General features: G+C 47.9%; 1 protein-coding gene across 2 annotated transcripts in view; it reads right to left on the reverse strand.

The window, feature by feature from the left end:
• The window catches only part of PNPLA1 (patatin like phospholipase domain containing 1), a 50143-nt gene that overhangs the window by 17797 nt on the left and 14542 nt on the right, over positions 1-17804 (reverse strand). The window contains exons 2-4 of one of the 2 annotated variants that reach the window (XM_055571582.1): positions 3295-3527; positions 1409-1474; positions 133-342 (exon numbers count right to left, since the gene is read on the reverse strand). In XM_055571582.1, coding sequence (XP_055427557.1) covers positions 133-342; positions 1409-1474; positions 3295-3527 — 509 coding nt within the window. Of the gene's footprint in view, positions 1-132; positions 373-1408; positions 1475-3294; positions 3884-17804 lie in introns of those variants that run through there. The other variant, XM_055571583.1, reaches the window with a different exon arrangement.

Raw genomic sequence — 17804 nt, forward strand, 5'->3', positions numbered from 1 at the left:
GGACCAGTGAAGGGGGAAAACACAGATGGACTGAGTGGGCCCCCCTGGCTCCCCCAACCCAGTCCTCCTCCCCACCCCACCACCCTCCCTGGCTCTCCCTGCGCCCACTCTCAGATCCCTCGTGTCTCTCACCATCAGGTCTGGGGGGAACAGGGCATGGGTCATCCTGGCAATGTTCTCCAGGGAGAACTGGAAGGAGCAGTTGAACATGCGGAAATCGTGGAAGATGGCGGGGCAGTCCCGTGGGCAGATGTCCTGCTGCCCGCTGAAGGTGGAGATGGTGATGGAGTCGGTCCAGAAGGAGCAGGGCTGCATGCCGGTGAAGCCCCCGTCGATGTACCGCTGTGGGGCAGGGGGTGCCCATGAGAAATGCTCATCTGGGGTCAGAGGCCCTCTCCCCCACTTAGGTCATCAAAGAAATGGGTCTTGGGACTTAACTAATGGTCCAGAGATTAAGACTCTGCCGTCCCAGTGGGAGGGGAGGGGTGTGGGGGCGTGGGCATGGGTTTGATCCCGTCTGGGAACCAAGATCTCAAAGGCCACGTGGTAAGGCCAAAAAAACAAAGGAAATGGGTCCCTCGGGAGAAGCTCTGACACCAAGGTTCGGGGGCATCCACGCTCTGGATAAAGTTGGCACAGTCACTGTTTGTGAAGTCCCTCAATGGCTGAGGGCAGGGCTGGGGAATGGAACCTTCCCCCTGGGCCTTATGAGAAGGTGTACATGCGGTGAGTCTGAGCAGGTTGTGAGATATTCCCCCTCTAGGCTGCTGCAGGGCCCAGTTGCCTTCCTCTGTTGAGGTCAGACCTCCCCCAACAAACCCTTCAGAACCCTCCTCACCACCAAGTGTCCACCCTGAAGTCCCTTCCCCTCTTGGGGCTTCTGTTTCCTCAACTATGAAGAAAGGATCACAGACACAGAGGCTCCAACTCTCTGGGCGCCTGAAAATTACATGGATGACATGCATTAAGAGTCTATCTGCTAGCTGACTCCTAGTCTCTGGATCTCATTTTCTCTAGATGTAAAATGAGGAGGAGATGCAGGTTAAATCCTCCTGCTCAGAGTGTGGTCTGCGGACCAGCAGCATCTGCATCAGCTGAAGCTGGTTAGAGGCGCAGTCTCACCCTGACTGCATTTTCCTACTGGGAAAATCTGGCAAACTTGTGGAGCCTTGACTTGCCAGGCTCAGTAATGGGTTGGTGGGTGCAGAGAGAAGCCCAACCCAGTGGGGGAAAGGCCATCTTAAAGCCCCAGAAATCCATCTACATTAAGAATTCTGAGTAGGAAAACGCAAGGGCCTTTTCAATTCTTGTGGTCTTCCCACTGAATTCTGAGACCATCCCTCACAGATGTGGGTCACAGGGGCCCCCCTGGATCCCAGCTCGCCCCCTCCCACACTGAAGCACCTACCACGCCACGGTAAGTTGGAGGAATAAGGCCACAGTACACAGGGACAAAGCAGCTGCAGTACAGGGCCTGTGGGGAGAGAACAGGGCTGAGATGCCCGAGGCCTGGGGGCTGAGTGGGGAGGACTCACCTGCAGCCTCTGGGCCACCACCAGCCTGGCCTCCTTACACCAAAGTGGAGGCCTTGCCCAGGAAAGTGGAGCCCCAAGTCAGTTACACTGGCTGGGCCCTTGGTAACCTCCTTGGTTGGTCTGGGTGGGGTGTCCCAGCTTTAAAGGGAGAGAGTGGCCTCAGTGATCTCCAGGCTTCCTTCTGGCACCAAATTTCCATGAATCCAATGGGATTCAACAACCATTGTTATGTATCTGGCCTGGGCCTTTGCAATCTGATCCTTTGGAATCAAAGGATATGCCCACCCTTGGGAATGTACAAAGAGGGTGGTGACCGATGCTGTGATGGAGGTGGGCATTGGCAACGTGGCCCTAAAGAAGCACCCAACCCAGTGGGTGCAAGGCTGGCAGGTAATGAAGGGAAGTTCCCTGGCAGGAGTGACTGGAGTCTGATTGAGCAGGTGAAGTGGGGCGGGGAAGGGCATCCCAGGCAGAAGGAACAGCAGGTGCAAAGGCACAAAAGCCTGCTTTGTGTGATCTGCTCTGGCTGGTATGGGTAGGAGGGGGAAGTGGTGGAAGAGGATTGGGGAGACAAAAGTCTGGAAGAACTGGGTGCTAATAAACCCAAGGGACATGAGGCAGCTGGAGGAAGTGTCCATGCCCACTGTCTATTCCTCCCCCTCACCGGGATCAAAGCCATGCCAGTGTGGGGAAGTGAGGATGGGTGGCAAGGGCCTTGCATTCAGAGGAGGGAAGGGGAGTGGAAATAAGGGAGGAGGGGCATGTGCTCAACCCCTTTGTTCTGAAAGAAAACTGGGGATATCCACAGCACTCTTCAACACTAACAATTCCTAACTAAAGTTTACATTAATGGGGGCTTCCCTGGTGGCTCAGTGGTAAAGAATTCACCTGCCAATATAGGAGACATGAGTTCAATCCCTGGTTTCCAAAAAGGTCCTACATGCCTCGGAGCAACTAAGCCCGCACACCACAGCTACTGAGTCTGTGCTTTAGAGCCCAGAAGCAGCAACTACTGAAGTCTGGCCACCCTAGAGCCAGGGCTCGGCAACAACAGAAGCCCTTGCACCTCAACTAGAGAGCAGCCCCTACTCTCTGCAACTAGAGAAAAGCCCGTGCAGCAACAAAGACCAATAAATAAGCAGCCAATAAATAAGTAAATAAAATTATTTTTTAAATTATATTAAGGAGCTTAGAAAAGTGCACTATCAGAGCCCCCTTTCCATTTCGTGATAATGCAATCCTTTTTATCAAGGACCAAAGGAAGAGAAAGGCGAAGGGAGGCCGTTCCCACAAACTGGGAGTAATTCAGCGGGGAAACACTGCAGCCCAGACCGACAGGAGCCACAGGACCTCTGTTGATAATACAGACGGACCTCTAAGAAGCTGCAGGATCAAAGCAGAGGGCAAGGCAGAGGCAAAACGGGCGGGACTCTGAGCGCTGAAGCGTAGGATGGTGACCAAGTCTGATTCGTTTTTGGCGTCTCTCTGTGTCCATCTCGTTTAACAGCGTGCCTAACACAGAAAGACGGATGGCAGGAAGGCGAAGGGAGGGAAGAACTTGGGAGGCAGAAAACAGAAGGAAGTGAGGCAGACAGGTGGACCGTCCCAGAGGCCTGTCAAAAAACCAAGACCAACCTCTCCTTTTCGGCCCCAGCTCCCCGGACCGCTCTCATTCCCAGCCCCGCCCACCCAGGCCCCGCCCCGATTCCGTGCCCCGCCCACCCGGCCCCGCCCTCACACCCAGGTCCCGCCCCCTTGCCTCAATGAGCTCTTCCTTGGACGTATACTCTGAAACCACCACACTCTCTCCATCCGTGAACCGGGTGAGGGCCACGTGGAGCTTCCCGGTGGTGACCTTGTAGGAGTCCTCAGGCAGGACCCGGTACAGAAACTGCCTCATCATCTGCACCATCTTACAGGACGGCGATAAGGGACCCAAGAAGGACTTCTTCACCTCGGCCACACCCACATTGAGGACTCGAAGGTATTCATCTGCGGAGGAAGCAGAGAGGAGCGGGTGCTCAGCAGTCCCTATGGCATAAAGAGGTCAAGGGCGATTATGCCATCTCATCCTGCATCCAATAAATAGAAAAACCTGTAATTCTGACACGAGAGGTCTCAGGCATCAACCTGTCATTCTGCACGTGAGGAAAGCGAGGCACAGAGGAATGAAATCACTGGCTCCCGAGAGCCCACCGCTAGTCAGGCGTCCTGACTCCTTCAATTGAGGGCAAAGGACCACGTTTCTACCCCACCACCAGACTGCATTCTTGTGAATCTTAGAGGCTTTTTGCCCTCTATGAGAGTCCTATTAAAACAGTGATATAGTTGAAAGGCTTCACCCAGTGACACCCTGGGGCGCATGCTTCTGCCTGCTGCATCTGTGGGCAGGAGCGGGCGCTAACCTTGAGGCAGGGGAATCACAGGGAGGGTAAGCTTTGTCTTGAAGCCATTGCATCATCTTCCTTTTATGGTCCCTGGCATAGGCCTGAGAGGAAGAAGGCCCTGAAATGCGCACACAAGGCTGTGTTGCAGGGGTTCCCAGGAGGGCGAGCGAGGTGAACCGTCTGCCTGCTTCTGAGATGGACACAGCCTGGGCACATAAGAGCCTACACATGCCAGATTGGGGAGGGGTGCTCAGAGGTCAGATGTGTTGTCCAGGGGCTGGCAGAGGAAGGTGTGACCCGCCCTGTCCCCTGCCACCCCCAGAATTCCACCAGGGAAATTAGAGTTGTGCACTGAATAAGAAGCGCTGTCCCAGCAGTAATACTGTGAAGTAGGTAGTTCTGGCCTCATTTTACCAATCAGGAGACTGAGGCTCGGAGAGCTAATATAAGTTGCCCAAGGGCAACCATCTGGTAAGTGAACAAAGTGGGATTTTAACCTAGAGTGTGTGACCCAGGAACTCATCTCCTTCACTACATTAAGCTAAAAGCTTTCAGAACTGGGCCTGTACCTGCTTCTTGCCAATTGCTGCTAATTTTTATCTTGTGCAAACCCGCTGGGAAAATCAGGAGTGGAAACAGATCTGAAAAGGACTGCTTATTTTTACAGCAAACATTTAATTGTAAAACAACCTATACTGGGACTTCCCTGGTGGCCCAGTAGTTAAGAATCTGCCTGCCAATGTAGGGGACAGGACTTCACTCCCTGGTCCAGGAACTAAGGTTCCACATGCCGCAGGGCAACTAAGTCCATGAGCCACAACTCTGAGTTTGTGTGCAGCACCTACTGAAGTCTGCCTGCCCTAGGGCCGGTACACTGCAGCCAGAGAGCAGCCCCACCTGCAGCAACTAGAGAAAGCCCGGGAGTAGCAACGAACAGCCCGTACACCACAATGGAGACCCAGCACAGCCAAAAATAAAGAAATTAATTGAATGTTTTTTTTAAAAGCAAAACCCAAAACATCCTATACAAAAGAACTTTCTTACAATTAGCATCATGTAGAAATGGCTACTTGGAAAGCTGTGCAGTCGTAAGCTCTCTGGCACTTTAGGTCATACAGCAGAGATAGGACAAGTACCTCAGCCAAAGAACTCATCAAAGGGATTCCTGCATGGGTGGTAAGGACCAAGATTCCTTCCAACTTCTGGGACTCTCATGGCCGCCTGACAGTAAATCTGAGAAGCCATCACAGGGGACATTACTATCCTATTTGCAAACAGAGCATCTGAGGCACAGAAAGGTTAAGTGATTTGTCCAAGGTCATACACAGCGATTCGGGGACAAACCAAAGCTAGGGGTGCTTTACTCCTCTCACATTTTACCATTCACAGGTTATTCCTCATTAATCCTGGAAGCAGGTAAGATAAGGAGCTTCCGTATCACTTTACAGATGTAGAAACTGAGGCAAAGAAAAGCGAAGAGTACTGCCTGAGGTCAGACAACCAGGCAGTGTTTGTTCTGACTCCAGACCCCACCTCCTTTCTCTGGGTGTTGGACTGATCCCAGAGGCTGAGCCAGCCTGGGTTGCCATGGTGACGGCCTTTTCTCTCCTGCATTCAGACTCACAGCTGCCTGGGTGTAGTAGGGGCTGACCTGATCAACGCAGCATCTTAGCCATCACCCCCTTACAGGGGAGGATGCTCCTGGTGAGCTGGGAAGGCTCTGCAATTTTAGCAGGGTTACCCTTTACCAAGTACCAATTTGTACAGACTGTTTTGCCTTGGGGGCAGGGAGCGGCGGCAGCCAACCCACCAGTAGGTTATGAAGCAACCGAGCATTTTGATACCAAGGTGTTGTTGGGTCACTTGAGTTCTTGCCCATAAGACCAATCAGGTTGGAGAGTCAAGTTAGGGTGGGGACTCGCTTTTTGGCAATTCTTAAAGAGCAGCTTGAAGTGGCCTACCAGGGTTGGTGGCCTTTCTCACAAGCCTCAGAGTCAGGAGTACCTGGCTCAGCTTAACCCCCCCACTCCTAGATTCCTAGCAGGAGGTGCTCACTAAGACTGCTGGAGGGAAATTTGTTTTCACTGCACAGGAAATACATATTCACTGTGGAAAAAAGAAATTTTTTTTTTTTTAATGCAGATGAGCAAAAAGAAAGTAAAATTAATGTCTTGGAATTCCTCCACCCAGAGGTTAACATTTGGTTTGTGTCTTCCTAGACTATTTTATATACTTATTCTTACAAGAATACTTACATAGAGTCATACTACATACACTTGCTTTTTTTTTACCTAATCATGTCTTTCCACATCAGTAAGAATCCATTTATAACCTAATTCACGAGCATCATGGACAGCTATTTGTAAAGATATATCATCATTTATTGAGCAGGTCCCCAGCAGGGGTTGGCTACTTAGTTTCCTTGCGTTTTCTAAACAATTCTGCAATGAATCATCTCTTGCTAAATTCTTTGCCATGTCCTTAATTATTGTCGTCAGGATAAATTCCTGTACATGGGAATGCTAGGTCAAAGGCATGCATATTAGTCTTGTAATACTTAAATCATTGCTTTGGTATATTATCCATTTACAGTCAACTCTCAGTTGTATAGGGATGGTGGTGGGTGACAGGGACAGGGCAGTGGCCAAGACAACGTGGATATCTCCTATATACTTACATATGAAAAATGATGCTATCTGGAAATTAGGAGGGTGGCCAGGTTGAAAGGGGGCAAGAGATTGTCTGATTGCTCCCACTCAGGTGCCCAGTTTAATATTTTTTCCTACTGCTCACTAGGATGGCATCCCAAAGTGTGCAGTTATGTCTGTCTCACCTTGCTTCTCTTCAGGTCTCATTCTCTGCATCTCTTTCTCCCTCTGTCTTCTCAGAGAAAAACACCTAATCTTCTGGTTAAACTAGTCTCTATTGGTAGAAAATCAAATGTTAAGCATAGCAATTGCTGGGTGCTTCGAGGAGGGATAAATTTAGCTGGCTTCTTTATGCATCTCTGTTCTTTCTAGCACCTTCTCCCATTTAAAGTCCTCCTTCCAAGCTGCAGGCTGCTGGGCTCTGAAACATAGTGTCCCACAGGGACCACAGCAAGATAGGATTTAAAAGCAGCTCTGTGGGAAACTCAAGGTGGGCTGCTCCCACCCCCAGCCCACACCCGCCACAACAGCCGCCTCTGTTCCTTCCCACCTCCTTTCCCACCTTTGTCTTTAATCTAACTGTGGGTCTGTCTCCAAAATCAAGGAGATTCTCTGAGGGCAGGTCTCTGTGGTCCTCCTCTCTCCATGACCTCTCACTGCAATTTGCCCATGGAAGACCCTTCAGAAACTTTGCTCTACCTTGGGAACTCCTCAAGGAAGGGATGGGCCACACTCACCTACACCCACCAAGCCTCCCACAATACTTGGTGGGTGCTCGGTGTTTGTTCAGAACATGAACAAAGGAAAATAAAAAGCTAACAGAGCAAGCAATGGAAATGCTTACAGGGAAGAGTTACTTAATTACTCATTAAAAATTTGAAGGCAAGATCATCACAGATGGATAGATAACAGAGTCAGTCATATTGATAAGTATGGCCAATTCACCAGGTTTTATGAGTGTATTGTACCAAAAACTTCAGTCGAAAAATAAATAAGATCCTGGGACTGGGAGGTTTTTAAGAACATTTGGAAACCACTCCAAGACTTAGCCACTCAGAGACTCTTTTCTGTGACCAGATCCAGTTCTTAAAAAGAGATTAGGCTTTGGAGCCAGGGAGATTTGGTTCAAATTCCAGCTTTGCCACACACTACCTGGGTTACCTTGGCAAGTCAAATAACTTCTTCCAGCCTCAATTTTGCCACCTATAAAATGGGTATAATAATAATTATACCTTACTGGGTTGTTATGAGGAAGATCTTTTTTTTTTTTTTTCCCATTCTTTTTAGGAAGACAATTTTTTTTTTAAAGAGCCTGCACATAATAAGTGCTTAATACTGGTTATGCTAGTAATTCTCCATGTGACCACAGACAGTGTTTCTTGATGTCTCTGGCTTTCAGCTTTCTCACCTGAACATGGGACAATGATTCCAACCCACATCTTCATCAAGGTGCACTCAGGCTCACTTACGGGTTCAAGAGAGCAAAGTACAAGCACTATGGAGATGAGAGGATGTACCCCAGTTTCAGGGCACAGTGAGGGGATGGGTTAGGTGCAATGTAGGTTAGGCACAGTTGGCAGTAGCAGTCCTTCCCCTGTCAACTTGGGGGACCCTACAGATTTAATAGGGGAAAGGGGGTTTTAGTAAAATCACTGAAGAGGAAAGAAAGAATTAGATACATGTTTATCTTACTTATTTGCTTAAGTGCCTAATGTTTCCCCCTTCATGTGGGCAGTGATGGTCTCCACATCATTCATCCCTTTGTCCCATAGTGCATGGAACATGGTAGGCACTTAATAAACACAGATGCATCCATGAATAATGAATATATGAGTAAACCCAGAATTCAAGGGAGGACACTGAGGCTCAAAGAAACAGCTATTTAAGGTGACCCAGAGTATAAAAACAGAGGGCTTCTCTGCCCCTCCTTCACATAGCCTTCATGCTGAGTGTTAAATCCTAGAAAGATGGGCGCTTGGCAGCTGACAATTTAAACTGCTGGGGATCCCATTCACAGGGTGCCCGAATTAACTCGGCTGTGCGGGATGAATTTGCGGTGGAGGATGGGACTAGAGGCCCCAGCCTCCCGCGGACTGGTAGCCTAGCAACAACTTCCAGCTTAGCCAATCACCATGAGGCTCCCTGCAGCTGCGGGAGCGGTGGGCAAGGGTGTGGGGGTGGGGGTTGAAGTAGGGGGCGCAGCAGCCCGCCCCCCACCACCCCCCACCCCGGCTCCGGGAGGCATTGGCGAGTAGGCTCGCGTTCCCAGGAAAGCCATGCAATTCCCCGAGTCCCTGAGTGGAGACCCTGGGAGTCTACTGCTTTTTACCTGATCCCTAATTGTAGGCTGAATTATAGGCTGTATTTCCCTGTGGGTATATCTTGATTGCCCGACTCCACTGTAATAATTATTATTTGCATTATCTTAACAACAGTCGTTTACCCAGGCAGGTTTTCACACTATATTCTCAGTTTATCCTCACAGAGACAGCAAGCCCCCCGGCGGGGGATGAGGGGGAGACAGGTTTATTCTCCGTCTTATTTCTGTACCCTGCACTGCAGGGGCACTGATTGAAAAACAATTGGCCTGAAGCTGCAGAGTCACCGCTGGAAGAGCCGTAGAGACCCCCTGGTTTTTCAGTCAAGGAGTCTTTGTTCAAAACGAATATGGGGAGGAAACCCACAAAAGAGGGGATACATGAATATGTATGGCTGGTTCACTTTGCTGTACAGTAGAAATGAACACAACATGGTAAAGCAACTATACTCCAATTAAAAATAAATAATGAGAAAAAAAAGAAAAGAAATCTCAATATATAAAACAACTAAAAACAGGGCTGCTCTGGGCTGAAGGCAAGTGGGGTCTCAGGCCCTGCCCAATCTCCCTAGCCCATCCTGGGAAGGAAGGTCCTGAAAGCACAACCCTGAAACGCCTAAGGATCTAGGAGCTTAGGTCAAAAATGCTAAACCGACTCATTCTCTCATTTCACAGGTAAGAAATCCAGCAGGACAAAGGTTGAGCTCAATACACATGGCTGAATGGCGGGCTGGCTGGCGGGCTAAATGGAGAGATGAATAAAGAATGGATATATTCTAGGTCATACTGTCTATGTTAGCAGAAACTAGAACTAGAATCTATGAAAAAACTCACATTTTCCTTCTCTGTTCTGAATGCATTATTGGCTTTAGGCAAGAGCAAAACAACACTGACCTAGTAAGCACTTAAATAAACAACTCCCCCCTACAAAAAAAAAAACAAACCAACAACAACAACAATACTTCTTAAGGATAATGACAATTTTCCACACAGACCTTTTTTCTGGCCCTAAGGGTTTACCAAAGAATTGGCATTAAGAAGTTCAAATCATCCTATATCAGATTGCCATGGAAACAGCAGTGCCTGCCACTGGTGCATCACGTGGATTCCTATCAAGCTGCTGTGGTGCTTTTTCCCGGGGCCTGGGGCCTCACACAGCCCCTCTGTGCTTCTTGCCCAGAATGCAGGCATGATCTCCACAAATTTCCACTGAAGCATCTACTGATTATCTTGAGATGGAACAGGCAAAGAGAGTGTGTCCCAGCTCTATTCTTTCTGTTTTCTTTGGTGGACCCAGAAGTCTATTTGGAATTCTGCTCCAAGGTAGAAACAAATACTGCCCTCCCTCCAGGCTGTGTCCTGTCCCGCCTTACAGACTCTCCCTTCACTACTGTGGGGACACTGGGATAATGCAAGAGTTGTGAACTAGTCACCCTCCAGTCTTTGCGTGTGCGGGTATAGTCAGGGGACTTCCTGGTAAAACTCTGCTATAAAGAGAAAAGATCATCTCAGAGCATCTTCTCATTTGAGATTTGCACAAATTAGGGCGCCACTGCAGAGGAATGCCCATGCCTCCCTCTTTCAAAACCATGATAATTGAAGTTCATTTCTGCTGACTGGCAGTATTCACTGCCCCAGCTGTCCAAGACTTCATTTAGTTGGGTCTGTGACCTACCTACATAGACCACCATTATGTTACGTGAGTCTTGAAGTTCTCATGAAACTACAGGGTTCATTCAGTCCCACTCTGCTGTTTATGGAGGAACCAGAGATCAAATTGCCAACATCCGTTGGATCATAGAAAAAGCAAGGGGATTCCAGAAAATCATCTACTTCTGTTTCATTGACCATGCCAAAGCCTTTGACTGTGTGCATCACAAAAAACTGGAAAATTCTTAAAGAGATGGGAATACCAGACCACATTACCTGTCTCCTGAGAAACCTGTATGCAGATCAAGAATCAACAGTTAGAACTGGACAGGGGACAATGGACTGGTTCAAAACTGGGAAAGGAGTATGTCAAGGCTGTATATTGTCACCCTGCTTATTTAACTAATATGCAGAGTGCATCATACAAAATGCTGGGCTGGAGGAAGCGCAGGCTGGAATCAAGATTTCTGGGAGAAATATCAACAACTTCAGATATTCAGATGATACCACTCTAATGGCAGAAAGCAAAGAGGAACTAAACAGCCTCTTGATGAGAGTGAAAGAGGAGAGTGAAAAAGCTGACTTAAAACTCAACATTCAAAAAACAAAGATCATGGCAGCCAGTCCAATCACTTCATGGCAAATAGATGGGGGAAAATTGGGAACAGTGACAGATTTTATTTTCGTGGGCTCCAAATTCACTGCAGATGGTGACTGCAGCCATGAAATTAAAAGATGCTTGCTCCTTGGAAGAAAAGCTATGACAAACCTAGACAGTATATTAAAAAGCAGAGACATCTCTTAGCCGACCAACATCTGTATAGTCAAACCTATGGTTTTTCCAGTAGTCATGTATGGATGTGAGAGTTGAACCATAAAAAAGGCTGAGTGCTGAAGAATTGATGCTTTTGAACTGTGGTGCTGGAGAAGAGTCTTGAGAGTTCCTTGGACTGCAAGGAGATCAAACCAGTCAATCCTAAAGGAAATCAACCCTGAATATTCATTGGAAGAACTGAAGCTGAAGCTCCAATACTTTGGCCCCCTAATGAGAAGAGCTGTCTCATTGGAAAAGACCCTGATACTGGGAAAGATTGAGGGCAGAAGGAAAAGGAGATGACAGAGGATAAGATGGTTGGATGGCATCACTGACTCAATGGACATGAGTTTGAGCAAACTCAGGTAGATAGTGAAGGACAGGGAAGTCTGGTGTGCTGCAGTCCATGGGGTCGCAAAGAGTTAGACATGACTGAATGACCAAATAACAACTGGCTACCACTCTTTGGTACCTCTTGGTGCCATGCCCTGTGCCAGGCTCCAAGGCCTCATAGTTTCATTTAATCTTCATGACATCCCTTTGAGGTAGGTACTATGGTTATCTCCTCTTTAGATGAGGAAATAGAAGCTCAACCAGTAGCTTGGCTAAAGTCACACGCTGGAAAACAGCAGAGCTAGGCCTTGAATTCTTGAGGGCCCCAAAGCCAGTGCTCTTTCCAGCACAGCCACTGTCTCCACCAGGGACATGCCCTTCATCTCCAGAGCCTCTGGTTCCTACAGTGAGGCGGGAGGGTCGGGGGGGTGGTGTGTGGGGGTGGCTGGTTCCATAGAGGCTCTTGGGATCTGCCTTGCTAGGGTTTAGTTTAGGCATAGCTCCTAAGGGCTCAGATATCCCTGGGAGACAGGAAGAGCAACAGAACTCAGATCACATCTTCAAACATATGCTCCCCTATCTGCAGACCCAGAGTCCTTTCTCAAGCCCGTCTCTTCTCTCATCAGTAAACAGAGTGCACAATCCTGCTTTTCTTCCCAATACACAGACTTCTATTTATTTACTGACTTTTTACTATCTCTACAGACTTCAACCTAAAGCCCAGCTGAAGATCTGGGCCCCTTCCCGATCACCCCCGCTGTTAGCTCTCTCTCCCCCATTACTGTCTGCACCATTTATCTCAGGCTGCCTTGAGTAGTCCATCCTGTCTCTGTGGCTAGCACATTCCTTGAGGACAGGACCTGTATTAAGAACACCCTCCTCCCCCATTATTGCCTAGCTCAGTGCCGAACACTTAGTAGGTATTCAAGAATGAAATGAAAGCCCTATCTAATGTTCCCTTATTTCTGTTTTGCTCCTCCTTATATCCCCAGCACTTAATTCAGTACCTGGCACACTCTGGGGACTTAATAAATGTGGAATAAATCAGTAATGAATGGTGAAGGACTCCCCTGGTGGTCCGGTGGATAAGAATCCGCCTGCCAATGCAGGGGACGTGGGTTCGGTCCCCGGTCCAGGAAGATTCCACGTGCTGTGGGGCAACTAAGCCTGTGCTCCACAACTACTGAGCCAGCTTTATAGAGCTTGTGTGCTGCAACCACTGAAGCCTGCTCCTAGAGCCCGTGTTCCACAACAGGAGAAGCCCCCGCGATGAGAAGCGCTTGTACTGCACCTAGACAGCAGCCCCCGCTCGCTGCAACTAGAGAAAACTGACACACAGCAATGAAGACCCAGGGAAGCCATAAATTAATCAATTAAAAAAAATAATGAATGATGAGAAACGAATGAATGAACTGAAGGAGGCAATCAAAGAGTATCTTCTCTATTAGACTGTTGGGACTCTTCCTGACTGCTGGTCAGGAAGGTGGAATTCTTCAGTGACTCAGCTGGACTTGGGGTTTCGAGGGGGCAAACCACAGAGCAGTTTGCTGTGTCAAGCCTGGTCCTAACTCTTGCCCCTACACCCATAGACACAGGAGCCTAAGCTGTGACTGAAGAGGAGATTCTTCTTTACATGGTGATCTCAGGAGGATAGAGGTGGGTTACCCTCAGGACTGATGAGTCAATTCCCAATTCAAATGTGAGTCAAACCAGTCTACATATTTGTTTATCATTTGTCTGCCTCTTTTTCCCTGTAGAATAGGAAATAGAACTCAAACCAAATTTGATCCCAAAGAGAAGCAAAGAAAACATCGCTATTTTAATACTAAGTGAGCGGGTCTAAAAATGGATCCACCAAATGTAGTGTAGGATCCTGGATTGGATCCTGGGACAGAAAAAGGACATCAATAGAAAAACTGGCACAATCTATAGTTGATGGTAACGTATCACCGTTAATGTCTGAGGGTTGGCAAATGGACTGTGGTTATATGAGAGGGTAACAATAGGTGAAGGATGGGGGCTTCCCAGGTGGTGCTAGTGGTAAAGAACCTGCCTGCCAATGCAGGAGACACAGGAGATGCAGGTTTGATCCCTGGGTTGGTAAAATGCCTTGGAGTAGGGCATGGCAACCCACTCTAGTATTCTTGACTGGAGAATCCCATGCACAGAGGAGCCTGGTGGGCTGTAGTCCCTAGGGTGGCAGAGCATCGGACACGACTGAAGCGACTTGGCATGCACACATGGGTGAAGGATATACAGAACTATCTGTACCATCTTTGCAACTTTTCTGTATATCTATCATTATTTCAGAATAACAAATTTATTATTATTAAAGTAAAAAAAATAACGAACAAAGGTTGCCCAAGGCTATTAGACACACAGTGCTGCCACCCAGCAGGGGCTCAGTTAACATCTGCTAATATTGAGGGGACTGAATTAATATAGGTCACCTGCATGAGTTGCTTTCCAAATAGATGTTTCTACTGAGTAATCAACACATTCAGAATTTTACCCAATTTTCCATTTAACTGTCTTCTACTTTAGTCCAAAGGCTTGTTTGGAGAAAATAATTTTTTGTCTATTTGGTTGGAGAGATGAAACATGTAAAATACAAATTACTTTCTATTCAGTGAATTGAAAGATACTGATTCCAACACGACAGGGGGAGTTACAACCACCTCCACCCAGTGATGTCATTTCTGTACATTTTATAAAAAGGTATTTTTTTTTTTTGCATACGTCATGTCATTTGATCTGGCTTCCTTAACCAATGTGCAAATGATTGCTTGGCCCATGGAGTTTGGTAGGAGAGCTGATGTGTTGCTTGCAAAGCAACTTCTGAAATCATTAGAGAAGATAAAGAAATGTAGGAATGAAGAGAGTCCCAGTCTTGGCTCATTGTGGTAGCTAATCTCTCTGAACACCTGTTTCCCACTTTGTAAAATGGGTATAAATATAGGATGGTGAGAAGATAAAAGTAAATGATTTATGCAAAGCTTTAAGCATAATACCTGGCACATTCCAAGGGCCTGATAAATAGTATTATTAGTGTGAGTCAGAGCAGAGTTCATGTTACAGAAAACACTGCCATCTCAGGCAGATGAAGAACTCTGGGGATGATTTTTGATGAGGACATTTTGATTCTGAAAAGTGCACCCAGCAGCCAGGGCTGAACTTCAGGTTGTATCTGGGCAACAACACACACATACGCTCGCTGGCAAGAGGCGGCAAGAGTGGTTTAAAGAACTTTGGAGAGGCTTCTGGTTCCACTAATAGAGCGCTGAGCTGAAAAGAAAACTCTCCAGCTTTAGTAACAACATTGTCTTCATCATCAGTGACCACAACAGAACTGTGGTTGACTTCACAAGTAAGAAAGAAAACAGAAATGAAAAAGGAACTGAAAGCCAGTGCTGAGTGAGAGAAAGCTGTTGCTGTGATTATTGGACCAGAAACTGGCAGCGACAGGGCCTTGGTTCTGGGCTGTGTGAGGGTCAGTTGAACCGAGACCCTGCTTAAAGCCAGGGCCATCCAACAGCTGCTGGGCCAATGAAACATGGCAATGGCCTGCCTCTGTGTAGGGCTGTCAGTGAAACAACATAAAGTCTCCCGTAAACATGCAAAGCCCCCAAGCTGGCATTATCTGTGGCTTAGAGCTTGAATTGACACCACCTACAGGGTAATCACCATAAACATTGGTCCTGAGCTGCTGATCACCCTGGGCGCCTGGCCAGGGCCAAGGCAAACCAGCTCAGATAGTCAGTCCTTCCACTGCCCAGGCCGCACAGAATTCCCATAGAAAAACCAAGTCTTTGTGCAGATGAGTTCACAATTAAAGTATTAAAAAATATTAACCAGACCAGGTTGGAGTCCAGTTCTCTGTTTTAATAAATTTAACAACATCTCTAGGGTGTTCTTTCAGTTAAGTTTGAAAACTGCTACATGACCTATGCTTTTCCATTTCAAGATCATTTTCTTTGCTCTTGTTCATCCATTCATTCAACATTCATCCATCAAAGACTTATTTTGTGATGACTATTTGCCCAGCACATTCAGGATTTCTTTTGTCTCTCATCATAACGTCCTAAGGATGTGTTCCCACCCCCAAGTTCCAGATGGGAAAACTAAGGAGGCGGCAGGTCGCTGGTGGGCTGAGGACCAGCCCAGCCTAGCCCCTCATTCCTGGGAGCTGCGTTCTCCATCAGCCCTGCCGTGTCTTGTCCCTTGACTGAGCTACAAAGACAGGCACGTGGGTGACTGAGGAAAGAAAGCGCCAGAGCCAAGCTTCTCACAGAGGCACTGTTGTCCTCTCAGCACCGGCCCGAGGCCCCAGTGGGTCCACTAACAGGAGTACCCCTGGGTCACCTGCAACAGCTTCAGCCGCCCGCGGCTCCAGGGCCTCAGGAGGGGTGGCAGGGGCTGCCCGAGGCGGCAGCGACCAGGCACGGGAGGCAGACCAAAACGCCAGTCTCCACTGCAGGAGGCAAGCCGGGTCCTGCTGTGCCCACGCGTGTGGGGTGGGGCCCCAGCTATGCCCCTGGGCCTCCCAGGGGCTCTGCAGGGTCCTTTTGGAACCCATATGCTGTCCGGAAGGACAGCTTGCCTTCCTTCCTGACAATGCAAGCCCGTCTGTTGCACCTGCAAATCTCACAGCCTGGAAGACTCTTCTCTCAGAAAACAAAGTTCTCCCTCCCTTCCTTCCGCCTCCGCGAGGCCTCCCCGCCCAGCCCACCTGACATCTCACCCTCTGATCACTCACCACACCCTTTGCTGGCTTTATTTTCTCCTTTGAGCATGCCTGTTGATGTTTTTCTATGTTGAGTTATTTATGGCTTGATTTCACGGAGGGAGAGCCAGCTTCATGAGGGCAGAGAGCCGTTTTGTTCGAGGCTGGATCCCTAGGACCTAGGATGAGCAACAGGGCAAATGGCCTGTCTTATCATTGTACATTCAGCCAGAAACTGGTCCTCAACTTTTTTGTCTGCACATTAAGTAGGTTAGACAAGAGCAGTGACTTTCAAACTTAAAACAAACAAAAAAAATAATTGGAGATCAGGGGAGGCACAGGAAAAAAAAAATCATTGGAACACTTCTTTAAATGAAATTTTATGAAGAATGGAAAATAGCAGGGTTGTACTCAATGAAGCTGGGGGAAGGCCGCAGGGCTTCAGTGTGTATCCTCTCCCTGCTCTTTTCTTCCTAGCCCCACCTCACCCACCTGCCAGAATCCTGGGGTTCCTTAGAACACAGTTTGGAAATCACTAGCCTGAGTGAGGTCCACCTTCAATCAGTCACTTCCACTTCAAAAGTTTAAATACAATCATCCATAAAGTTGAGGAGTTGGAGTTGCTGACTTTCCTTCTATGGCATTCTAGTATTATAAGTCATATTAGGTAAACCCCAAAGTAGAAATTGCAGACACATTCAGTGTCACGCCTGCCAAAGGCTGGCAATTGTCAGGAGTCTATCAAGCAGTACTTGTTGGACCAGTAGTTTGTGGGAGCCACGGGACCAATAAGATCTCAGATTGCTCAACCAATCTAGTTGATGGGATGAGACACAATGTCTGAAACAATTAAGACAGGATACCATCAAGTGGACAGATTCTATGGGTGAACTTGAGATCCTGGAAAGAGATCCAGTGGGGTAAAATGGGACGGTGTGTTGGGAAGAGGTGTTTACTCTGGATAGGACACCAGAAAGTCTAGGCAGGGGACACAGAAGGTCTGGGGGGGCACTCACATGCCTGCTGCCAGGAGGGCAGCCTGCTGATGGTTCAGTGCTGAGCCCCTCCTCAGCCAACACACTGGACTTGACCTGGTGTTTATAAAATCCAGATCTTGTCCCAGGAAGGACAGACTTTTTCCATCATCATCATCATATATCTCATATATCAAACTATAACTACTATGACAATGACTGCTAGTTGTCCCCAGTATCCATTCTCCCCTTCTTCCTTAGCAGTTGAGCCTTCAATTTTTAGCTGGACACATGACATTCCAGAATAGAGTCTACATTTCCCAGGCTCCCTTGCAGTCAGGTGTGGTCATGAAAATGACTTCTGATCCGTGGGATGTGAGGTGACATGATGTGTGTCATCTTCAAGGCCTGCCCTCAGAGGGG

This window comes from Bubalus kerabau, chromosome 3, assembly GCF_029407905.1.
Source record: "Bubalus kerabau isolate K-KA32 ecotype Philippines breed swamp buffalo chromosome 3, PCC_UOA_SB_1v2, whole genome shotgun sequence".
NCBI lineage: Eukaryota > Metazoa > Chordata > Mammalia > Artiodactyla > Bovidae > Bubalus > Bubalus kerabau.